The sequence below is a fragment of the Ranitomeya variabilis genome, chromosome 3 (assembly GCF_051348905.1).
Source record: "Ranitomeya variabilis isolate aRanVar5 chromosome 3, aRanVar5.hap1, whole genome shotgun sequence".
Lineage (NCBI taxonomy): Eukaryota > Metazoa > Chordata > Amphibia > Anura > Dendrobatidae > Ranitomeya > Ranitomeya variabilis.
The window spans coordinates 239,893,673-239,919,719 of NC_135234.1; the positions used below are offsets into that span (position 1 = coordinate 239,893,673).

General features: G+C 50.4%; 1 protein-coding gene across 1 annotated transcript in view; it reads left to right on the top strand.

Annotated features, from left to right (window-relative positions):
• Positions 1-557: 557 nt before the first annotated feature.
• Positions 558-26,047, top strand: part of LOC143817670 (uncharacterized) — a 121,739-nt gene continuing 96,249 nt past the window's right edge. The window contains exons 1-2 of the mRNA XM_077299161.1: positions 558-745; positions 1,501-2,504. Of these exons, the coding sequence (XP_077155276.1) occupies positions 618-745; positions 1,501-2,504 (1,132 nt within the window). The 5' untranslated portion in view covers positions 558-617. The remainder of the gene's footprint in view (positions 746-1,500; positions 2,505-26,047) is intronic.

The window sequence follows — 26,047 nt, forward strand, 5'->3', positions numbered from 1 at the left end:
AGCGTAGTCATGGTCGGGCAAGACGGCGGCATCGTGTAAGTATAGCTGGCTGAATGTGTATTGTATCCTCACTTTATAATTCTTGAATCTTCATTTCTTTCTACTTCTCTCTTTCTTTCCCTTTTGCTTCAGCACCAGTGTTTTTTTTTACTTCAATATTCATGCCATTCCTCTGATTCTGTTTTCTGTCTTCCGTATGTGAACGCCTCCTATATTAATGTACTTTTTGTTGTTAGGTTCCAGAGGAGGATGAGGACCTAATTGAGAATGAACACCTCATCTCCCTGGTTCACGAGCGAGTCGCATTGTGGGACACCCGGGATCCACTGCACGCCAACAATGTGACGATCCGGAGGCTTTGGAATGAGGTGGCCGCAGCGTTGTGGGATGGCTGGGCCAATGCCCCGGCTCGGGTCCGTTCTGCATTTGGTAAGTATCGCAATGCAGTGTGATGTAGTCAATACCTTGGCCATGCTCACACAACTGTGTATGATGTGAGAAAGTCATTACTTTTTCACAGCACATACAGTTGTGTGACCATGGTCAAAAGACCATTGTCCTAACTATTATGTTTTGTTTTGCCAACAGTGTCAAAAGTGAAAACACGTTGGAGATCGATGAAGGACCGCTTCAACAAGGACCTGCGCCAAGAGAGCCGGCTTCCAAGTGGTTCTGCAGCAAGGATACGCAAATACAAGTACCACCGCATCCTTGCGTTTTTGAGACCAGTCCTTGCACGAAGAACGTAAGTATATTGGTTAAAAAAGAAAAAAAAAATGGTGTATAATGCAATTTGTTGCTGGTCATTATTTCCCATCAGTATTTGTAATCCGAAACCTTGATTGATTGATAGATGCAGCAGTGGGGTACGTGTTCTTTGAATACTTTCCCTCACATAGTTCCTCTCCAGGTTTTGGCATACCAATACTGATTTGAAATACTGATCAAATACTGAGAGTGTGACGGCAGCCTGCACAACAGATCTATACTCAGCAAGTTAGGTGTCAGAAATAATGAATTCAGGATGCCAATGGCTCCTCAATTCATTTTTCCTGACACTTGTCCTGGTGAGTATACAGGAGGCTTGTATGTCCTCTGTCGTCAATTCGTATTTCCCATCAGTATTTGTAATCCGAAACCTTGATTGATTGATAGATGCAGCAGTGGGGTACGTGTTCTTTGAATACTTTCCCTCACATAGTTCCTCTCCAGGTTTTGGCATACCAATACCTTGTATAGAGATATGGCTTGTATTGTCTCCATCATCTCTTCATAGTTTACATCAGTTTTTTTAATCCCCAAGGACTGGTCGATGCATGCAGAAGTATAGCATGTTGTTTTATGAAACTTTTATTCCTACTGTTGAACTCCTGGCTTGCAAATTCTGATGTAAAATTCACTACAAATAGTAGTGTGACCTTTCCCTATCTGAATGTGTATCTAACTGTTCAGTTATCTTTTTGTAAATGTTTTGTAATATATTTTTTTTTTTTTCCGCAGCACTTGGAGCTCCACTGTTGGCCCAGGTTCTGGAGCGGTCCTTCATCAGTCAGCCACGGACCCGTCCCAGCCATCCTCCAGCGCTGCAGCAAGTGGGCCTGCCACACAACCTGGAGACCAGGAAGCTGGTCCATTAGGTGTTCCCCTTCCCCAGTCCTCTGCCTCTAGCCAATTTTTTATGGGCTCCTCCCGGCAGCGGCAGAGGGCCGCGGACAGGTCACTCATGCCCGAGTTTTTGCACTTGAGCTCGGTCTTCCATGAGGGACTCAAGGCGATGGGTGACCGACTGGATACTGCCATTAGTCATATGAGCACACGTATCCAGGAGGTAACCACAGCCCTTGCCCAAGTGAAAGCCGACCTCCAGAGGCCAGCACATCATTTTTTTAATCAGATAGAACAGGGCATGTCGGAACACCTTAGTCCTGAGCTCCAGATTACTGTTATGCAGGCCTGCAATGCTGCTTACGTGCAGGCTATGCAGCAGAGTCGGTATTTTCAGCAGACAGTGGGGACATTTCCAACAGTGCCCACACTGTCACGCTTTACATCAATGCCGACATCTGCTGCATACCACTGCACGGCCACCTCCATTCCAAACACTTCCGGACCGTATTATAGCACCACCACCATGCCCAGTGCAGTGGGTCAGCCCACCGCCACCACCATGACAACTGCTGCTCCTGCTTGGGCCTCCTCCACTGCCACCAGCATGCTGCCGCCGCCGGACCCTGCCCTGGTGTTTCGTGGCACCACCACTACCAGACTGCCGCCGCCGGACCCTGCCCTGGCGTTCTCTGGCACCACCACTACCAGACTGCCGCCGCCGGACCCTGCCCTGGCGTTCTCTGGCACCACCACTACCAGACTGCCGTTGCCGGACCCTGCCCTGGCGTTCTCTGGCACCACCACTACCAGACTGCCGTTGCCGGACCCTGCCCTGGCGTTCTCTGGCACCACCACTACCAGACTGCCGTTGCCGGACCCTGCCCTGGCGTTCTCTGGCACCACCACTACCAGACTGCCATTGCCGGACCCTGCCCTGGCGTTCTCTGGCACCACCACTACCAGACTGCCGTTGCCGGACCCTGCCCTGGCGTTCTCTGGCACCACCACTACCAGACTGCCGTTGCCGGACCCTGCCCTGGCGTTCTCTGGCACCACCACTACCAGACTGCCGTTGCCGGACCCTGCCCTGGCGTTCTCTGGCACCACCACTACCAGACTGCCGTTGCCGGACCCTGCCCTGGCGTTCCCTGCCACCACGACAACGTGCCCGCGCAAAACAAGGAAGGGGAAAGGCAAAAAAAAACAAAAAACCATAGCTATCCCTCCCCCCTCACCTCCCAATGTGTCTGTAATGTTTGGTTTGTCTCACCCTTCCAGTGTGTCTCAACCCTCTCATGTGTCTAGCCCTATCCCTGAATATCCTGACCCCAGTAGTTTCATAGCGCCTTCTCCTGCCACCCCTATGTCGGCTACAGTAAGCCAGACCTCACTACTCAACACCCCACAATATCGGCACTCAACCCCAAGCAGGCGCAGTTAATTTTTTGGTTTGTGTGTGTTTAATAAACCTGTGTTTTTTGCCCCAATAAGGTTTGGTTAATTGTGTATTTCGCCACCGTCACCACACAGCATGCGCCAATAACAAATTATGCGTCAAACACATTTTTGGGGGCCACCTCCAACCTCCAGTACCTACTTAGCAGAACACTGAAGCTTGGTGTGTTTGGTTGAGAGATATGAGGTTGCCCCCAAAAATAACACTTGTATTTTCTCCAAAAACAGTTCTTTCTGTTTACTCCGTGACTTTTGGTCGCACACAGAAGACAAAATGGTGGTAATACACAGCACAACTATACTCAACAGGTCCTTTCTTATCCGAAACATTATTTATGACCCCTGACCTGCTGATTTTAGAAATGCATTGTATTACCTCCATTTTATCTTATTGGTACATATACATATATTTCACACAAAGTGAAGGAACAATGTACATGGCATATCTATACTCAGCCGGACAAGTGTCAGGAAAAATGAATTCAAGAGCAAATAGCATCATGAATTCATTAGTTCAGACACCTGACTTGATGACTATAGATCTCTGGTGTAGGCTGCCATCACACTGTCAGTATTCGCTCTGTATTTTACAGCACTATTTGTAAGCCTAAACCTGGAGTGGAACTATGTGAGGAAAAGTACATTAAACAGATATGCACCACTAAAAGAATTTAACTACCGCTCCTGGTTTAGGCTTACAAATACTGATGTTAAGTACTGGACAAATACTGCGACAATAACGGACATCGTCTATACAGTCTGCGGCAAAAAGCTAATGGTGAACCAAGACAGGACTCACGTCAACAACCTAAGCCCAAAAACCCAAAGTGGTTTGTTAAGGAAATAGATAGGAAACATGGTGAAGAAAGTAAATCACAATTATTTTATTTGAAAAAACATTAACATTCCAAACATAAATTTGAAGACCCGAAACCAGCAGTACATTTTACACCATATTGTGCTGCCATGGCACACGTCCAATGTCAGAATCAAAAAACGCTGCAAATTGGTCCCGCATGTGGCCTACTTCAACTGTTGACCGCAGCGGGTGATGACGGTAATCAGGCAAAGGGTTGGCAACAGGTTCATCAAGTTCTATGGTGGGTCGCTCCTTAGCCAGAATGAAATTGTGGAGAACCACACAGGCTTTAACTACCTCATCCACTGTCTCCATTTTTAGATTTATTGCAGTTGCTAGAATGCGCCATTTGGACACCATAATCCCAAAGGCACACTCTACTGTTCTGCGTGCCCTGGTTAGTCTGTAGTTGTAGATCCGTTTTGTGCGGTTCAAGTCCCGACTTGAATAGGGCTTCAGGAGATTTTCACTCATCTGAAAGGCCTCATCCCCAACCATTACAAATGGCAGCGGTGGGCCTTGAGTGTAGGGGAGTGGTCGTGGCTGTGGGAAATTAAAATTTTTGCCATAAACACGTCGGCCCATATCAGAGGTTTTAAAAGTCTGTGAATCGTTGCCACGGCCAAAAGCACCAATGTCCACAGCAATGAAGCGACAGTCCGCATCGGCTATTGCCATAAGAACTACTGAAAAATATTTTTTGTAGTTGAAGAACTGTGATCCCGTTCTGGCTGGTTTGGTAATCCGGATGTGCTTCCCATCCACCGCACCCAAACAGTTGGGAAAATCACAAACAGTCCAAAATTTGTCAGCAATTTCTTTCCACATGTCCTCCGTGGGTATGGGTATAAATTCCTCACGGAGAATGGTCCATAAAGCCCGGCAGGTTTCAAAAACAATTCCGGACAGCGTGGAAATCCCAAGGCGGTACTGGAAATGAAGGGATGACAAGCTCTCTCCAGTTGCAAGAAATCTGTAGTAAGAATAAATAATTTACAAATTAGGCAAAAAAACATCAGACCTGCAAAAAATTTTGGTTAGCTTTTGTTTAGAATTATTACGTACCTTAAGGTAACCAGGAGACGTTCCGCTGGTGGAATGGCTCTACGGAGCTGTGTGTCCTGTCTCCGGATGGCTCCTTGGACACGATCAAGCAAATCCCGGAAAGAGTCTTGTGACATCCTGGTATATTCTGGGAATTTTTCTGGGTTCTCATTGAGCTCGCCATACAGGGTGTGATATGTACCACGGCTCTCCCGCAGTTCTACAATGGGGTGTTGCCAAAACCGCCTACGCCTTGTCCTTCTCTGTCTTTCCCGGTTTCGGTGTTGCTCCCAAGCAAACGCACATGCCAGAAAAATCTTGATGCTCAGATCTAGTTTAAAGTAATAGCTATCCATGTGAAGATCCATCTTCTCACAGGACACAGGAGCAAAATCTGAAGATTTCAGCTGTCCTAGGGTCTATATATAGATTTCACATAATACACGCCCTCTGTAGTCCCATTGGCTGGTTCTTGCATCTAGAATTTTTCTCTGGTAAAATTTTGCGACATGCGCACAAAAAACTCAAACGCATAGAAAACGCGAGCAAAAGCATGTAAACGCTGCGTTTTAATGACGCATGCGGTAACCGTAAGCGTTTTAAAAACGCTGCGTTTACACGCGTTTTCATGCGTTTTTCGTGTCCTTGCGTTTGCGGATTAAACGCTGCAGATTCAAACGCTAATGTGAAAGTAGCCTAAGGGAGCAGCAGGTATGCTGACTGGGAGTCGTGGAGTGTATGTGAGGGGAGGCCATGGTGTGATGGAGCAGAAGTCCTCAGCCATGACTACTGCCCTGGCCCACCCTGACACTAACATGTGGACCAAACTAAAACCTTTACATCATTAGCTACACAAAAATACTTTAATATTAATTCTTACATTAATTGCAATACAACTTTTGGAGTCTATTTGATCACGTGTTTCCACATGCCATATCATTGGGACTGAAAGAGTTAAAAAACCCATTAGGGGTGGTGACCATAGGATGGAGTTACTGAACCTTGAATCATGGTGGGTATGCTCGCTACAATCAAGAGTACCCGCAGCCTTACATCTCAGGCAGGACTTGATTTCTCATTATGTTTGAATATCATTAATATAATTATTTACTAAATGAGTTTTTTTTATGTATATTTATTACTCGCTGCATTGAGAATTTCATATCAGCTGTCAAAGGTTCTTCATTTTCATGTGATTAAACGGGATATGATACTTAAAGCTGACCTAGTCACTAACCTTCATGCAATGACTAAGGACATTGGCGTCTGAAATGCATTTGCTTTTACAATGAAGGTGTATAGCTGCGACTGTTTTTAACATTTTTCAATAAAACTTTTTGGATCTTAAGGGACATTTCTGCAATCTTGGTTTACTTACAGTACCTTGTTTCTCTGCTTTTGTTGTATCATCAATTGTTCCGTGACTCCCCTGACTCTCTAGTGGGTGAGCTGACTTTCTTCTCCTGTTTATGAAATCTCTTTTAGAAGTTACAGCCATTTTTCTGGGTAAAAAAGAGAGTGAATCACCCTGTATGTACGAGGGGGTGGTCATTAAAAATTTCCAATGACCCAATTCTATTTGTCACAGGATGCTGAAACTGCGCATGTGTAATGATATAAGTCTCTATAGGTTATGTGCCATTTTGCAACTCACAACTGATAACGGTTTTGATTTTACAGGTGCTGAAGTGGTGTGAGTTTTGATAATGGACCCAGTGGAATACAGAGCAGTCATCAAGTTCCTTTACTTGAAAGGCTGCACACCAAAGGAGACGTTCAATGAGATGAAAGAGGTTTATGGTGACGATTCCCCAGCATATGATGTAGTCAAGAACTAGCATCGTCAAATCAAATGTGGTTGGACTTCAGTGCAAGCAGCTTCAATTCAAGGGTGACCTCACTCTGCTATTGATGAACACACCATTAAGTAAGGGGAGGTTACCATTTTGGAAAATCACAGTGTAACCATTCGCCACCTAGCCCAAAATGTCAAGGTTAGTGTGGGGTCCGTGTAAAAAATCAACCAAGACCATCTTCACATGCATAAGCAGGAACAAGTCAAATGATCTCAGGCTCTATTGACAATGTGCCATGGAAACCATTTGGACTGAAAGCTGGGTCCATCACTATGATTCTGAGACTAAAAGTCCAGTTGATGCAATGGAAGCATTATGACTCACTACCTCCAAAGAAGGCACGCACCCAACCCTTGGTAGGTAAGGTCATGCTCACAGTATTTTGGGACCAGCATGGAGTAGTATTGATGGATTTCCCAGCAAAGTTACCATGATCACAGGGGCATACTATGCTTCATTGCTGTGGAAATTGGGGGAGGCCGTCAAAATAAGAGACGTGGCATGCTCACCAAAGGTGTCTGCCTTCTGCCAGACAATGCACCAGTTCACAACTCACATGTTGCCCAAATGGAAGCATGCTCCTGTGGCTTTGAAATTCTACCGCATCCCACTTATTCACCTGGCCACGCACCATCGGACTTCCACCTCTTTCCAACAATTAAGCTATTTTTGAAGAGCAAGCATTTTCCAGATGATGACATTCTGATTTCCGAAGTCACAACGTGGCTTTTGGAGCAAGCTGTCGGCTTCTACAAGCGAGGTGTTTACAGTTGCTCAAAGAGATGGAAGAAGTGTCTCTACTAGTGTTGAGCATTCCGATACCGCAAGTATCGGGTATCGGCCGATACTTGCGGTATCGGAATTCCGATACCGGGATTCCGATACTTGCCGCGTATCGGATACCGGAATCGGAAGTTCCAAGATTCAAAATTCAGAAATTCAGCCAATGAGAATGATTCCAAGTGTGGGCACATCCTGTTTAGCATGGAGGGCATGAAAGTACTGGCAAGGCTGTGATTGGCTGCTGAAATGATGTCATGATGCAGTTTAAAAGTCGCTGGCGCCATTTTGCGATCACTCTGCTGTGAATTCAGTTAGTGACAGGACGCTGTTTGCTGACTGAGGGACAGTTTAGAGATAGCGATTTGCTTCTTTGTGCTTTCCAAAGGCTAATTTAGCAACCGCTGTGTTCACCTACTATTCACCTTGCTTTTGCCTTGTAGCGCTGTTTTCACAGCGATCTGCAAGGTCTGTGTGTGTGTGTGTGTGAGTGCAGCCCACTCTCTAGTCTGAGTGCAGCCACATAGGCCATCCATAGCTGGTTGTATTCAGTTCAGGGAGGGTGGTTCATTGCCTCATACTGTTCTTTTTTTTTTTTTTTTTTTTTTTTCCAAGTAGTGTAGTCTGCTGCTAATTTATTCAAAAAAATCCTATTAGTGTCTTTCCACCCGTCTCCAGCTAATTTGTGGAAAAACACTACATAGGATAAAGTAGAGGAGGGTTTTTGGGCCTTGCAGCGCCGTTTACGGCTGTCTGCACGGTCTCCGTGTGACTGCAGCTCGCCCTGTAGTCTGTGAGCAGCCATAGCCTGGTTGTCTCCAGCTCAGGGTTGTTCACTGTGTCATACCGCCAAATCAATTTTCATTTTTTTTCAAGTAGTGTAGTCTGCTGCTAATTTCTTCAAAAAAATCCTATTAGTGTCTTTCCACCCGTCTCCAGCTAATTTGTGGAAAAACACTACATAGGATAACGTAGAGGAGGGTTTTTTGGCCTTGCAGCGCCGTTTACGGCTGTCTGCACGGTCTCCGTGTGACTGCAGCTCGCCCTGTAGTCTGTGAGCAGCCGTAGCCTGGTTGTCTCCAGCTCAGGGTTGTTCACTGCGTCATACCGCCAAATCAATTTTCATTTTTTTTCAAGTAGTGTAGTCTGCTGCTAATTTCTTCAAAAAAATCCTATTAGTGTCTTTCCACCCGTCTCCAGCTAATTTGTGGAAAAACACTACATAGGATAACGTAGAGGAGGGTTTTTGGGCCTTGTAGCGCCGTTTACGTCTGTCTGCACGGTCTCCGTGTGACTGCAGCTCTATCTGTTGTCAGTTCAGCCCCCAAAAAATAAATAAATAATAAAGTTCACCAAACACACCAGTTACACCACTTTACATTTGTGTAGGCCACATTAGCTCATATTAAAGTCTAGTCCACACTTTAGAAAATTAGTGTTTCTTATACCTGTTAGGAGGAGTTGCTCAGGAATAAGCACACAAATCCGTTAGTACTTTTCTGCTTATCTTTATCAGTCAACCAAGATGAAGAAGGCAGTGAGTAAGGCACGTGGGCGTGGGAGCCGTCGCGGAGCAGGGAGGGGAAGTGGGGATTCTGTGCCTGCTGCGGGCACCGGTGACTCATCAGCACCCACTTTCACCAGGCAACAGTCATTCATGCGTAGCTTTGTGTCAGAGCGCCGTACACCGCTGCTGCGTGAAGAACAAATTGAAGCTGTTGTCGGATGGATGGCAGCTAATGCATCAACTTCCATTAGTGCCACATCCTCTCAGACACAGAGCACTGGAGAGCAGCCATCTGTCTCTTCACCACCTGCCAAATTGCCCAGGCAGACAGAGAGCCCAGGACAGGAGCCGTCTCTACTTCTGTTCTCTGAATCTCTTGGCTTGGAAACAGGGGGCCAGCCAAGCAGCATTGGAAAAATGGAAGAAGAGGCAGGGTGCAGTGATGCCCAACAGCTTTTTCTGTCTTCCTCTGAAGAGGCGGGTGGGCCAGTGGCTCCGGTCACCACATCGCAGGCCGCATCAGCTGATGATGACACTCAGGTGCCACTTACTGGTGCGTGCTCTGCTGCTGAGACTACCCAGGAGGAGCAGTTGGGGGCAGAGGGTAGTGTAGATGATGAGGTCCTCGACCCATCTTGGCGTGAGGGACAGGAAGGTGGTGGGAGCAGCTCTGAGGAAGAGATTCCCCGTACGGCCCAAAGAGGGAGAGGGAGGGGGAAGACTGCGGATCCTGCAGCCTCCGCTTTGGCACCCGTTAGGAGCATGTCTCTTCCAAAAGCCAAAAAGGGCGCTCCCAAGACTTGCAGTGCCTGGTCCTTTTTTGACACAGTTGCAGATGACATTTGCTATGTCAGATGCAACGTGTGTCATCAAAAAGTCAAAAGAGGGAAAAATGTCAGCAACCTCAATACCTCCAACATGTGGAAACATGTGCGCAACAGGCACCCGGCGGAGTTAGAAAAACACACTGAAGAGGTAGGCCAACCAACAGCGGCAGCTACCACCTCTTCAGCTCGTGTTGCCTCTTCCTCTAGCTCACACGCAGCTGGTTCGGCTTCCTCCCAGGATCGCCGTGGAAGAACCTCTGGCCCTGTTGTCCAGAGACCCGCTGTAATTCCACCCGCAGCGCCACTTTCCCAGTCATCCACACACTCCCAGCCCAGTCTACAGCCATCGGTAGTACAGGCATGGGAGAAAAGGCGGCCTTTCTCGTCAAACCACCCACGAGCACAGGCTCTGACTGCAGGCATTGCCAAACTTCTGTCACTGGAAATGCTGTCATTCAGGCTGGTGGAGACTGACAGCTTCCGTGACTTGATGTCATTGGCAGTCCCACAGTACAATGTGCCCAGCCGCTTTTACTTCAGCAGGCAAGCCGTCCCTGCCCTGCACAAGCATGTGGAGGGACACATAAAACACGCGCTACTGAACGCCGTCAGTAGCAAGGTCCACCTCACCACCGATGCGTGGACCAGTCAACATGGACAGGGGCGATACCTTTCCCTCACTGCCCATTGGGTTAATGTTGTTGAGCCAGGTACAGACCGTGCGAGTGGCGCAGGACGTGTCCTGCCCACTCCAAGGATTGCAGGAATCCATTCTGTACGCATTGACTCCTCCTCTTACACCAGTTCCTCAGAATCATCGCTGCAGGAGCCGTCACAGTCCACCTCCACATGGACCCATGATGAACGTGTACCTGTTACGACCGACATGAGCACAGCCGTGGCCAAACGTCAACAGGCCGTCTTGAAATTAATTTTTTTGGGGAATCGTAGCCACACAGCGCAGGAGCTCTGGAATGCCATCAAGCAGGAGAGCGATGTGTGGTTTGTGCCAGCGAATCTCCAGCCAGGCATGGTAGTGTGTGATAATGGCCGAAATCTGGTGGCAGCTCTGGGCCTCGGCAACCTCACTCACATCCCATGTCTGGCACATGTGCTCAATTTGGTCGTGCAGAGCTTTTTGAGGGACTATCCGGATCTTGATGCACTGCTGCACAAGGTCCGCCTAGAGTGTGCTCACTTGCGGCGTTCCAGCACGGCAAAAGCGCGCATTGCGGCTCTGCAGCGCCGACACCGCCTGCCGGAACATCGCATCATATGTGACCTACCTACCAGGTGGAATTCCACGTTACATATGTTGGAGCGGTTGTGTGAGCAGCAGCAAGCTGTAATGGAGTACCAGCTGCTTCAGGCGCAAAAAAGTCGCAGTCAGCGCCGTACAGACTTCACAACCACAGAGTGGGCCACTATGAATGACGTCTGCCAGGTTTTGCGTCCCTTTGATTATTCCACGCGGATGGCGAGTGCAGATGATGCACTAGTCAGCATGACTGTCCCCCTTATCTGCCTGCTTGAAAAATCACTGCAAGCGCTAAGGGATGATGTTGTGGAAGAGGTGGAGGATGAGGATTCACCATTTCCATCATCTTCTGGACAGTCAGCGCCACGTGGTTCCTCACAAACGCGTAGGCAGGGGACAGTTTGTGAGGAGGATGAGGAGGAGTCAATGGAGGAGGAAGACATCCGTCCAGAGGAGGGAGTTACACAATTGTCCAGTACTCAGTGTGTACAGCGAGGGTGGGGTGATGACGAGCGGGCAGAGATCACGCCTCCAGCAGGGGACAGCGTTTCTTGGGCAGTTGGCAGTCTGCAGCACATGGTGGATTACATGCTGCAGTGCCTGAGAAACGACCGCCGCATCGCCCACATTCTCAACATGTCTGATTATTGGGTGTTCACCCTCCTCGATCCTCGCTACCGGGACAACGTAGAAAGCCTCATCACACCGTTGAACCGGGAGCGAAAAATGCGGGAGTACCAAGACACACTGGTCAATTCCATCATCTTCTCCATTCCAACTGAGAGAAGTGCTGCTAGTGCATTCCAAAGCAGCTCAGTGCGTCCAGGCAGTGGTGGAGGCTCTGCACAAAGAGGGAGCAGAAGCAGTGCCTCTGCCCAAGGCAAGACCAGTATGGCCGAACTGTGGCACAGTTTTCTGTGCCCGCCACAAAAGTCTACACCATCACAGACGGCTCCAGTCAGCAGGAGGCAACGGTTCCGTCAGATGGTGACAGACTACATGTCTTGCCCTCTTGCTGTACTCCCAGACGGCTCTTCCCCTTTCAAGTTTTGGGTCTCAAAGCTGGATACATGGCCAGAGCTAAGCCAGTATGCATTGGAGGTGCTGTCTTGCCCTGCGGCCAGTGTATTATCGGAACGTGTCTTTAGTGCTGCAGGTGGTGTACTAACTGACCGTCGCATGCGACTATCCTCCGATAACGTTGACCGGCTTACTTTCCTGAAAATGAACAAGGCCTGGATCTCGCATGAATTTCCCACTCCTCCTCCTGATTAACTAATTAGGTCACTGTATACGTTATCCAGGTCTCCTGTTGTGTTCATCTTTCTACCACCTGAACTTAAATTCCTGGGCTCCAACACCGCCAGTTGAGGCTCAGAAGTGCCGTCTGCACAGTCAAAACATACGACCCAGTGTTATTGGGTTTCAGTAACGTCAGCTGATCCCCAGCTGTGTAGCCGGCAATGTGTCATGCGACCGCCACGCTGACACAACAACTGAAATGTAAGGGAATCTGTCCCCCCCCCCCCAAGGCGTTTGTTACTGAAAGAGCCACCTTGTACAGCAGTAATGCTGCACAAGGAAAAAGGTAGCTATTTTGGTTTTGCTCCTTGCACACGCAAAACTTAACACTTATAAAATGTGTCCACTGATACCGTAAAACCGTCCCGGAGGTGGGACTTTCCTTCGTAATATGACGCAGCACAGCCGTCATTCCTACCCCCCCGGCGCCGCGCCCTGGCTCATCAGCGTTGTTTGATTCCGTCCCGGAGCCTGCGCTGTTATGTTATCCCGTGGCCAGGCACACTTAGCGCTGCCCGTCTTCTGGCATCATTTGGTGTCAGGCTGGCTGCGCCTGTGCGGCCATGCTGGCCGAGAGCCCGCCTCGCAGTGTCTTCTGATTTAATCCCACTGGGGGCCTGGGATCCATGGACATGCGCAGTGCATATCTGAACCTCCACCTCTCACTCATCTCCCTATGGCTTCTTCAGACTGCTCGGTGTCAGCTGGTCCCTAAAAGCATGCCACGGCCGTGACACCGCACAGTCTTAAGAAGCCATAGGGAGGGGAGTGAGAGGTTCAGATATGCACTGCGCATGTCCATGGATCCCAGGCCCCCAGTGGGATTAAATCAGAAGACACTGCGAGGCGGGCTCTCGGCCAGCGCGGCCGCACAGGCGCAGCCAGCCTGACACCAAATGATGTCAGAAGACGGGCAGCGCTAAGTGTGCCTGTCCACGGGATAACATAACAGCGCAGGCTCCGGGACGGAATCAAACAACGCTGAGGAGCCGGGGCACGGCGGCGGGGGGGTAGGAATGACGGCTGTGCTGCGTCATATTACGAAGGAAAGTCCCACCTCCGGGACGGTTTCATGGCTTCAGGGGACACATTTTATAAGTGTTTAGTTCTGTGTTTGCAAGGAGCATGATGAAAAGAGCCACCTTTTCCTTTTGCATCTTTTGTGCTGCACAAGCTGGCTCTTTCAGCTACAAACGCCTTGGGGGGGGGGTTAAAGGTTCCTGTTGTGAATTTGGATTCTGGGCTCCCCCGGTGGCTACTGGTGGAATTGAACTTGTGACATCATCTTCCCTGTTCACCTGTTCTGATTAGATCTGGGTGTCGCTATATAACCTGGCTTCTCTGTTAGATGCTTGCCGGTCAACAATGTTATCAGAAGCCTTTCTGTGCTTGTTCCTGCTCCCAGACATCTACTAGATAAGTTGGACATTCGTCCATGTTTTGTTTTTGTATTTTGGTTCCAGTTCACAGCTGCAGTTTCGTTACTGTGTCTGGAAAGCTCTTGTTGATCAGGAATTGCCACTCTGGTATTATGAGTTAATGCCAGAGTCCTAAAGTAATTTCTGGATGTGTTTTGTTAGGGTTTTCTACTGACCATGAATGTATGCTTTCTGTCTTCTGCTATCTAGAAAGCGGACCTCAAATTTGCTAAAACTATTTTCCTGCTGCGTTTGTTGTTTCATCTCATATCACCGCCAATATATGTGGGGGGCCTCTGTCTCCTTTTTTTGGGCATTTCTCTAGAGGTGAGTCAGGTCTTATATTTCCCTCTGCTAGCATTATTTAGTTCTCCGGCCGGCGCTGGGCATATAGGGATAAAAAGTAGGACATGCTACCTGGCTACTTCTAGATGATGCGGTAGGTTTAGTTCATGGTCAGTACAGTTACATCTTCCAAGAGCTTGTTCCTATTGAGGCTTATGCTAGTTCTCTGGCCATGGAGATCATGACAGTTTGACCGGACGCACTAAAGGGTTAAAATCCTTGGCTGTGAAAGGAGAGAAATAAGAAGTCTGCTGAAAATTTTTTTTTTTTTTTTTTTTTTCTAGTAGTTAGTGTGCTCTTAATTGGATCACTTGCCAGTCTGTCTATGCTGCAGTCTTTCTTTTTTTTCTCTCTCCTTCTAATCTTTGAATGGCTCTATGTTCACCTGTCTATAATGGATCTACAGAGTGTAACTGCAGGTTTGAATAATCTCGCCACGAAAGTACAAAGTTTGCAAGATTTTGTTGTTCATGCTCCGGTATCAGAGCCGAGAATTCCTTTGCCGGAATTCTTCTCAGGGAATAGATCTAGCTTTCAGAATTTTAGAAATAATTGTAAGTTATTTTTGTCCCTGAAATCTCGTTCTGCTGGAGACCCTGCACAGCAGGTTGGGATTGTGATTTCCTTGCTCCGCGGCGACCCTCAAGATTGGGCTTTTGCATTGGCACCAGGGGATCCTGCGTTGCGCAATGTGGATGCGTTTTTTCTGGCCTTGGGCTTGCTTTATGAGGAACCTCATTTGGAACTTCAGGCAGAAAAAACTTTGATGTCCCTATCGCAGGGGCAAGATGAAGCTGAAATTTACTGCCAAAAATTCCGTAAATGGTCTGTGCTTACTCAGTGGAATGAGTGTGCCTTGGCGGCTACTTTCAGAGAGGGTCTTTCTGATGCCATTAAGGATGTTATGGTGGGGTTCCCTGCGCCTGCAAGTCTGAATGAGTCCATGACAATGGCCATTCAGATCGATAGGCGTCTGCGGGAGCGCAAACCAGTGCACCATCTGGCGGTGTCCACTGAGAAGACGCCAGAAAACATGCAGTGTGATAGAATTCTGTCCAGAAGCGAGCGGCAGAATTTTAGACGGAAAAATGGGTTGTGTTTCTATTGTGGGGATTCTACTCATGTTATATCAGCATGCTCTAAGCGTACTAAAAAGCTTGATAAATCCGTTCCCATTGGCACTTTACAGTCTAAATTTATTTTGTCTGTGACCCTGATTTGCTCTTTGTCATCTATTACTACGGACGCCTATATCGACTCTGGCGCCGCTTTGAGTCTTATGGATTGGTCCTTTGCCAATCGTTGTGGGTATGATTTAGAGCCTTTGGAGACTCTTATTCCTCTGAAGGGGATTGACTCCACCCCATTGGCTAATAATAAACCACAATACTGGACACAAGTGACTATGTGTATTAATCCGGATCACCAGGAGACTATTCGTTTTCTGGTGCTGTATAATCTACATGATGATTTGGTGCTGGGATTGCCATGGCTGCAGTCTCACAACCCAGTCCTTGACTGGAGAGCTATGTCTGTGTTGAGCTGGGGATGTAAGGGGACTCATGGGGACGTACCTTTGGTGTCCATTTCATCATCTATTCCCTCTGAAATCCCTGAGTTCCTGTCTGATTATCGTGACGTCTTTGAAGAACCCAAGCTGGGTTCATTACCTCCGCACCGGGAGTGCGATTGTGCTATAGATTTAATTCCGGGTAGTAAATACCCAAAGGGTCGTTTATTTAATCTGTCTGTGCCTGAACATACTGCTATGCGAGAATATATAAAGGAGTCCTTGGAAAAGGGACATATTCGTCCATCGTCATCTCCCTTAGGAGCCGGTTTTTTCTTTGTGTCAAAAAAAGACGGCTCTTTGAGACCATGTATTGATTATCGGCTTTTGAATAAAATCACGGTTAAATATCAATACCCATTGCCGTTGCTGACTGATTTGTTTGCTCGCATAAAGGGGGCCAAGTGGTTCTCTAAGATTGATCTCCGTGGGGCGTATAATTTGGTGCGGATCAGGCAGGGGGATGAGTGGAAAACCGCATTTAATACGCCCGAGGGCCACTTTGAGTATTTGGTGATGCCTTTTGGTCTTTCTAATGCCCCTTCAGTCTTCCAGTCCTTTATGCATGATATTTTCCGCGATTTTTTGGATAAATTTATGATAGTGTATCTGGATGATATTCTGATTTTTTCGGATGATTGGGACTCTCATGTCCGGCAAGTTAAGAGGGTTTTTCAGGTTTTGCGGTCTAATTCTCTGTGTGTCAAGGGTTCTAAGTGCGTTTTTGGGGTTCAGAGAATTTCCTTTTTGGGATATATTTTTTCTCCCTCTTCCATTGAGATGGATCCTGTCAAGGTTCAAGCTATTTGTGATTGGACGCAGCCCTCTTCTCTTAAAAGTCTTCAGAAATTTTTGGGCTTTGCCAACTTTTATCGTCGATTTATTTCTGGTTTTTCGGATGTCGTTAAGCCATTGACCGATTTGACTAGACAGGGTGCTGATGTTGCTAATTGGTCCCCTGATGCTGTGGAGGCCTTTCAGGAGCTTAAGCGCCGTTTTTCTTCTGCCCCTGTGTTGCGTCAGCCTGATGTGACTCTTCCTTTTCAGGTTGAGGTTGACGCTTCTGAGATCGGGGCTGGGGCAGTGTTGTCGCAGAAAAGTTCTGACTGCGCCGTGATGAGGCCTTGTGCCTTCTTTTCCCGTAAATTTTCGCCCGCTGAGCGGAATTATGATGTTGGGAATCGGGAGCTTTTGGCCATGAAGTGGGCGTTTGAGGAGTGGCGCCATTGGCTCGAGGGGGCCAGACATCAGGTGGTGGTATTGACTGACCACAAAAATTTGATCTATCTTGAGACCGCCAGGCGCCTGAATCCTAGACAGGCGCGCTGGTCATTATTTTTCTCTCGGTTTAATTTTGTGGTATCGTACCTACCGGGTTCTAAGAATGTTAAGGCGGATGCCCTTTCTAGGAGTTTTGAGCCTGATTCACCCGGCAACTCTGACCCCACAGGTATTCTTAAGGAGGGAGTTATCTTGTCAGCCGTTTCTCCAGACCTGCGGCGGGCCTTGCAGGAGTTTCAGGCGGATAGACCGGATCGTTGTCCGCCTGATAGGTTGTTTGTTCCTGATGATTGGACCAGTAGAGTCATCTCTGAGGTACATTCTTCTGCATTGGCAGGTCATCCTGGAATTTTTGGTACCAGGGATTTGGTGGCAAGATCCTTCTGGTGGCCTTCCCTGTCACGAGATGTGCGAGGCTTTGTGCAGTCTTGTGACGTTTGTGCTCGGGCCAAGCCTTGTTGTTCTCGGGCTAGTGGATTATTGTTGCCCTTGCCTATTCCTAAGAGGCCTTGGACACACATCTCGATGGATTTTATTTCAGATCTGCCTGTTTCTCAGAAGATGTCTGTCATCTGGGTGGTGTGTGACCGTTTTTCTAAGATGGTCCATTTGGTTCCCCTGCCCAAATTGCCTTCTTCTTCCGAGTTGGTGCCCCTGTTTTTTCAAAATGTTGTTCGTTTGCATGGTATTCCTGAGAATATCGTTTCTGACAGAGGAACCCAATTTGTGTCTAGATTTTGGCGGGCATTCTGTGCTAGGATGGGCATAGATTTGTCTTTTTCGTCTGCTTTTCACCCTCAGACTAATGGCCAGACCGAGCGGACTAATCAGACCCTGGAGACATATCTGAGGTGTTTTGTGTCTGCTGACCAGGATGATTGGGTTGCTTTTTTGCCATTGGCAGAGTTCGCCCTCAATAATCGGGCCAGCTCTGCCACTTTGGTGTCCCCGTTTTTCTGTAATTCGGGGTTCCACCCTCGATTTTCCTCCGGTCAGATGGAATCCTCGGATTGTCCTGGAGTGGATGCGGTGGTGGAGAGATTGCATCATATCTGGGGGCAGGTGATGGACAATTTAAAGTTGTCCCAGGAGAAGACTCAGCTTTTTGCCAACCGTCACCGTCGTGTTGGTCCTCGGCTTTGTGTTGGAGATTTGGTGTGGTTGTCTTCTCGTTTTGTCCCTATGAGGGTCTCATCTCCTAAGTTTAAGCCTCGGTTCATCGGTCCGTATAAAATATTGGAGATTCTTAACCCTGTTTCCTTCCGTTTGGACCTCCCTGCATCCTTTTCTATTCATAACGTTTTTCATCGGTCGTTATTGCGCAGGTATGAGGCACCGTTTGTGCCTTCCGTTGAGCCTCCTGCTCCGGTGTTGGTTGAGGGTGAGTTGGAGTACGTTGTGGAAAAAATCCTAGACTCCCGTGTTTCCAGACGGAGACTCCAGTATCTGGTCAAGTGGAAGGGATACGGCCAGGAGGATAATTCTTGGGTCACTGCATCTGATGTTCATGCCTCTGATCTGGTTCGTGCCTTTCATAGGGCCCATCCTGATCGCCCTGGTGGTTCTGGTGAGGGTTCGGTGCCCCCTCCTTGAGGGGGGGGTACTGTTGTGAATTTGGATTCTGGGCTCCCCCGGTGGCTACTGGTGGAATTGAACTTGTGACATCATCTTCCCTGTTCACCTGTTCTGATTAGATCTGGGTGTCGCTATATAACCTGGCTTCTCTGTTAGATGCTTGCCGGTCAACAATGTTATCAGAAGCCTTTCTGTGCTTGTTCCTGCTCCCAGACATCTACTAGATAAGTTGGACATTCGTCCATGTTTTGTTTTTGTATTTTGGTTCCAGTTCACAGCTGCAGTTTCGTTACTGTGTCTGGAAAGCTCTTGTTGATCAGGAATTGCCACTCTGGTATTATGAGTTAATGCCAGAGTCCTAAAGTAATTTCTGGATGTGTTTTGTTAGGGTTTTCTACTGACCATGAATGTATGCTTTCTGTCTTCTGCTATCTAGAAAGCGGACCTCAAATTTGCTAAAACTATTTTCCTGCTGCGTTTGTTGTTTCATCTCATATCACCGCCAATATATGTGGGGGGCCTCTGTCTCCTTTTTTTGGGCATTTCTCTAGAGGTGAGTCAGGTCTTATATTTCCCTCTGCTAGCATTATTTAGTTCTCCGGCCGGCGCTGGGCATATAGGGATAAAAAGTAGGACATGCTACCTGGCTACTTCTAGATGATGCGGTAGGTTTAGTTCATGGTCAGTACAGTTACATCTTCCAAGAGCTTGTTCCTATTGAGGCTTATGCTAGTTCTCTGGCCATGGAGATCATGACAGGTTCCCTTTCGACTTTCTCAGGCTTCGGCCTACATTGTGTTCCTCTGCTTTTCCACCTGCCCCTGGGCTCCAACACCGCCAGTTGCCGTCCAGAAGTGCTGTACGCACAGTCAACAGACCCTCCTCTGTTATTGGGGTTCAGTAACGTCAGCTGTTCCCCTGCTGTGTGTGTGGCAATCCCTCCTACCTCCTCCAACCTCCTCCTCCTCCACCTGTCCCTGGGATCCAACACCGCCAGTTGCCGTCCAGAAGTGCTGTACGCACAGTCAACAGTCGCTCCTCTGTTATTGGGGTTCAGTAACGTCAGCTGTTCCCCTGCTGTGTGTGTGGCAATCCCTCCTACCTCCTCCAACCTCCTCCTCCTCCACCTGTCCCTGGGCTCCAACACCGCCAGTTGCCGTCCAGAAGTGCTGTACGCACAGTCAACGGTCGCTCCTCTGTTATTGGGGTTCAGTAACGTCAGCTGTTCCCCTGCTGTGTGTGTGGCAATCCCTCCTACCTCCTCCAACCTCCTCCTCCTCCTCCACCTGTCCCTGGGCTCCAACACCGCCAGTTGCCGTCCAGAAGTGCTGTACGCACAGTCAACAGACCCTCCTCTGTTATTGGGGTTCAGTAACGTCAGCTGTTCCCCTGCTGTGTGTGTGGCAATCCCTCCTACCTCCTCCAACCTCCTCCTCCTCCACCTGTCCCTGGGCTCCAACACCGCCAGTTGCCGTCCAGAAGTGCTGTACGCACAGTCAACAGTCGCTCCTCTGTTATTGGGGTTCAGTAACGTCAGCTGTTCCCCTGCTGTGTGTGTGGCAATCCCTCCTACCTCCTCCAACCTCCTCCTCCTCCACCTGTCCCTGGGCTCCAACACCGCCAGTTGCCGTCCAGAAGTGCTGTACGCACAGTCAACAGACCCTCCTCTGTTATTGGGGTTCAGTAACGTCAGCTGTTCCCCTGCTGTGTGTGTGGCAATCCCTCCTACCTCCTCCAACCTCCTCCTCCTCCACCTGTCCCTGGGCTCCAACACCGCCAGTTGCCGTCCAGAAGTGCTGTACGCACAGTCAACAGTCGCTCCTCTGTTATTGGGGTTCAGTAACGTCAGCTGTTCCCCTGCTGTGTGTGTGGCAATCCCTCCTACCTCCTCCAACCTCCTCCTCCTCCACCTGTCCCTGGGCTCCAACACCGCCAGTTGCCGTCCAGAAGTGCTGTACGCACAGTCAACAGACCCTCCTCTGTTATTGGGGTTCAGTAACGTCAGCTGTTCCCCTGCTGTGTGTGTGGCAATCCCTCCTACCTCCTCCAACCTCCTCCTCCTCCACCTGTCCCTGGGCTCCAACACCGCCAGTTGCCGTCCAGAAGTGCTGTACGCACAGTCAACAGTCGCTCCTCTGTTATTGGGGTTCAGTAACGTCAGCTGTTCCCCTGCTGTGTGTGTGGCAATCCCTCCTACCTCCTCCAACCTCCTCCTCCTCCACCTGTCCCTGGGCTCCAACACCGCCAGTTGCCGTCCAGAAGTGCTGTACGCACAGTCAACAGACCCTCCTCTGTTATTGGGGTTCAGTAACGTCAGCTGTTCCCCTGCTGTGTGTGTGGCAATCCCTCCTACCTCCTCCAACCTCCTCCTCCTCCACCTGTCCCTGGGCTCCAACACCGCCAGTTGCCGTCCAGAAGTGCTGTACGCACAGTCAACAGACCCTCCTCTGTTATTGGGGTTCAGTAACGTCAGCTGTTCCCCTGCTGTGTGTGTGGCAATCCCTCCTACCTCCTCCAACCTCCTCCTCCTCCACCTGTCCCTGGGCTCCAACACCGCCAGTTGCCGTCCAGAAGTGCTGTACGCACAGTCAACAGTCGCTCCTCTGTTATTGGGGTTCAGTAACGTCAGCTGTTCCCCTGCTGTGTGTGGCAATCCCTCCTACCTCCTCCAACCTCCTCCTCCTCCACCTGTCCCTGGGCTCCAACACCGCCAGTTGCCGTCCAGAAGTGCTGTACGCACAGTCAACAGACCCTCCTCTGTTATTGGGGTTCAGTAACGTCAGCTGTTCCCCTGCTGTGTGTGTGGCAATCCCTCCTACCTCCTCCAACCTCCTCCTCCTCCACCTGTCCCTGGGCTCCAACACCGCCAGTTGCCGTCCAGAAGTGCTGTACGCACAGTCAACAGACCCTCCTCTGTTATTGGGGTTCAGTAACGTCAGCTGTTCCCCTGCTGTGTGTGTGGCAATCCCTCCTACCTCCTCCAACCTCCTCCTCCTCCACCTGTCCCTGGGCTCCAACACCGCCAGTTGCCGTCCAGAAGTGCTGTACGCACAGTCAACAGTCGCTCCTCTGTTATTGGGGTTCAGTAACGTCAGCTGTTCCCCTGCTGTGTGTGTGGCAATCCCTCCTACCTCCTCCAACCTCCTCCTCCTCCACCTGTCCCTGGGCTCCAACACCGCCAGTTGCCATCCAGAAGTGCTGTATGCACAGTCAACAGACCCTCCTCTGTTATTGGGGTTCAGTAACGTCAGCTGTTCCCCTGCTGTGTGTGTGGCAATCCCTCCTACCTCCTCCAACCTCCTCCTCCTCCACCTGTCCCTGGGCTCCAACACCGCCAGTTGCCGTCCAGAAGTGCTGTACGCACAGTCAACAGTCGCTCCTCTGTTATTGGGGTTCAGTAACGTCAGCTGTTCCCCTGCTGTGTGTGTGGCAATCCCTCCTACCTCCTCCAACCTCCTCCTCCTCCACCTGTCCCTGGGCTCCAACACCGCCAGTTGCCGTCCAGAAGTGCTGTACGCACAGTCAACAGACCCTCCTCTGTTATTGGGGTTCAGTAACGTCAGCTGTTCCCCTGCTGTGTGTGTGGCAATCCCTCCTACCTCCTCCAACCTCCTCCTCCTCCACCTGTCCCTGGGCTCCAACACCGCCAGTTGCCGTCCAGAAGTGCTGTAGCACAGTCAACAGTCGCTCCTCTGTTATTGGGGTTCAGTAACGTCAGCTGTTCCCCTGCTGTGTGTGTGGCAATCCCTCCTACCTCCTCCAACCTCCTCCTCCTCCACCTGTCCCTGGGCTCCAACACCGCCAGTTGCCGTCCAGAAGTGCTGTACGCACAGTCAACAGTCGCTCCTCTGTTATTGGGGTTCAGTAACGTCAGCTGTTCCCCTGCTGTGTGTGTGGCAATCCCTCCTACCTCCTACAACCTCCTCCTCCTCCACCTGTCCCTGGGCTCCAACACCGCCAGTTGCCGTCCAGAAGTGCTGTACGCACAGTCAACAGACCCTCCTCTGTTATTGGGGTTCAGTAACGTCAGCTGTTCCCCTGCTGTGTGTGTGGCAATCCCTCCTACCTCCTCCAACCTCCTCCTCCTCCACCTGTCCCTGGGCTCCAACACCGCCAGTTGCCGTCCAGAAGTGCTGTACGCACAGTCAACAGTCGCTCCTCTGTTATTGGGGTTCAGTAACGTCAGCTGTTCCCCTGCTGTGTGTGTGGCAATCCCTCCTACCTCCTCCAACCTCCTCCTCCTCCACCTGTCCCTGGGCTCCAACACCGCCAGTTGCCGTCCAGAAGTGCTGTACGCACAGTCAACAGACCCTCCTCTGTTATTGGGGTTCAGTAACGTCAGCTGTTCCCCTGCTGTGTGTGTGGCAATCCCTCCTACCTCCTCCAACCTCCTCCTCCTCCACCTGTCCCTGGGCTCCAACACCGCCAGTTGCCGTCCAGAAGTGCTGTACGCACAGTCAACAGTCGCTCCTCTGTTATTGGGGTTCAGTAACGTCAGCTGTTCCCCTGCTGTGTGTGTGGCAATCCCTCCTACCTCCTCCAACCTCCTCCTCCTCCACCTGTCCCTGGGCTCCAACACCGCCAGTTGCCATCCAGAAGTGCTGTACGCACAGTCAACAGACCCTCCTCTGTTATTGGGGTTCAGTAACGTCAGCTGTTCCCCTGCTGTGTGTGTGGCAATCCCTCCTACCTCCTCCAACCTCCTCCTCCTCCACCTGTCCCTGGGCTCCAACACCGCCAGTTGCCGTCCAGAAATGCTGTACGCACAGTCAACAGTCGCTCCTCTGTTATTGGGGTTCAGTAACGTCAGCTGTTCCCCTGCTGTGTGTGTGGCAATCCCTCCTACCTCCTCCAACCTCCTCCTCCTCCACCTGTCCCTGGGCTCCAACACCGCCAGTTGCCGTCCAGAAGTGCTGTACGCACAGTCAACAGACCCTCCTCTGTTATTGGGGTTCAGTAACGTCAGCTGTTCCCCTGCTGTGTGTGTGGCAATCCCTCCTACCTCCTCCAACCTCCTCCTCCTCCACCTGTCCCTGGGCTCCAACACCGCCAGTTGCCGTCCAGAAGTGCTGTACGCACAGTCAACAGTCGCTCCTCTGTTATTGGGGTTCAGTAACGTCAGCTGTTCCCCTGCTGTGTGTGTGGCAATCCCTCCTACCTCCTCCAACCTCCTCCTCCTCCACCTGTCCCTGGGCTCCAACACCGCCAGTTGCCATCCAGAAGTGCTGTACGCACAGTCAACAGACCCTCCTCTGTTATTGGGGTTCAGTAACGTCAGCTGTTCCCCTGCTGTGTGTGTGGCAATCCCTCCTACCTCCTCCAACCTCCTCCTCCTCCACCTGTCCCTGGGCTCCAACACCGCCAGTTGCCGTCCAGAAGTGCTGTACGCACAGTCAACAGTCGCTCCTCTGTTATTGGGGTTCAGTAACGTCAGCTGTTCCCCTGCTGTGTGTGTGGCAATCCCTCCTACCTCCTCCAACCTCCTCCTCCTCCACCTGTCCCTGGGCTCCAACACCGCCAGTTGCCGTCCAGAAGTGCTGTACGCACAGTCAACAGACCCTCCTCTGTTATTGGGGTTCAGTAACGTCAGCTGTTCCCCTGCTGTGTGTGTGGCAATCCCTCCTACCTCCTCCAACCTCCTCCTCCTCCACCTGTCCCTGGGCTCCAACACCGCCAGTTGCCGTCCAGAAGTGCTGTACGCACAGTCAACAGTCGCTCCTCTGTTATTGGGGTTCAGTAACGTCAGCTGTTCCCCTGCTGTGTGTGTGGCAATCCCTCCTACCTCCTCCAACCTCCTCCTCCTCCACCTGTCCCTGGGCTCCAACACCGCCAGTTGCCATCCAGAAGTGCTGTACGCACAGTCAACAGTCGCTCCTCTGTTATTGGGGTTCAGTAACGTCAGCTGTTCCCCTGCTGTGTGTGTGGCAATCCCTCCTACCTCCTCCAACCTCCTCCTCCTCCACCTGTCCCTGGGCTCCAACACCGCCAGTTGCCGTCCAGAAGTGCTGTACGCACAGTCAACAGTCGCTCCTCTGTTATTGGGGTTCAGTAACGTCAGCTGTTCCCCTGCTGTGTGTGTGGCAATCCCTCCTACCTCCTCCAACCTCCTCCTCCTCCACCTGTCCCTGGGCTCCAACACCGCCAGTTGCCATCCAGAAGTGCTGTACGCACAGTCAACAGACCCTCCTCTGTTATTGGGGTTCAGTAACGTCAGCTGTTCCCCTGCTGTGTGTGTGGCAATCCCTCCTACCTCCTCCAACCTCCTCCTCCTCCACCTGTCCCTGGGCTCCAACACCGCCAGTTGCCGTCCAGAAGTGCTGTACGCACAGTCAACAGTCGCTCCTCTGTTATTGGGGTTCAGTAACGTCAGCTGTTCCCCTGCTGTGTGTGTGGCAATCCCTCCTACCTCCTCCAACCTCCTCCTCCTCCACCTGTCCCTGGGCTCCAACACCGCCAGTTGCCGTCCAGAAGTGCTGTACGCACAGTCAACAGACCCTCCTCTGTTATTGGGGTTCAGTAACGTCAGCTGTTCCCCTGCTGTGTGTGTGGCAATCCCTCCTACCTCCTCCAACCTCCTCCTCCTCCACCTGTCCCTGGGCTCCAACACCGCCAGTTGCCGTCCAGAAGTGCTGTACGCACAGTCAACAGACCCTCCTCTGTTATTGGGGTTCAGTAACATCAGCTGTTCCCCTGCTGTGTATACGGCAACGTGTACTGCGACCGCCACGCAGGCACAACAAGTTAAATTTAAGGGAACCTGTCCCCCCCCCCCAGGCGTTTGTTACTGAAGGAGCCACCTTGTGCAGCAGTAATAATGATGCAAAGGGAAAAAGTGCCTCTTTTCGTGGTGCTCCTTGCAGATGCTGAACCTAACACTTATGAAATGTGTCCCCTCACAGCGTTCAACCGTCCGGTAGGTGGAACTTTCCTTTGTCATGTGACGCAGCACAGCCGTCATTTTTACCCCCTTGGCGCAGTGCGCCACCTCCTCAGCGTTGTTTGAATCTGTCCCGGAGCCTGCGCTGTTAGGTTACCCCTTGGCCATGCACACATTTTGCGCTGCCCGTCTTCTGACATCATTTGCTGTCAGGCTGGCTGCGCCTGTGCTGGTGCGCTGTCCGAGATTCAGCCTCGCGGTGTCGTCTAATGTAATCCCACCGCGGGCCTGGGATCCGTGTCCATGCGCAGTGCATATCCTCGCCTCTCACTCCCCTCCCTACGGCTTCTAAAGACTGTTCGGTGTCAGCTGATCCCTAATAGCATGCCACGGCCGTGACACCGCACAGTCTTAAGAAGCCGTAGGGAGGGGAGTGAGAGGCGAGGATATGCACTGCGCATGGACACGGATCCCAGGCCCGCGGT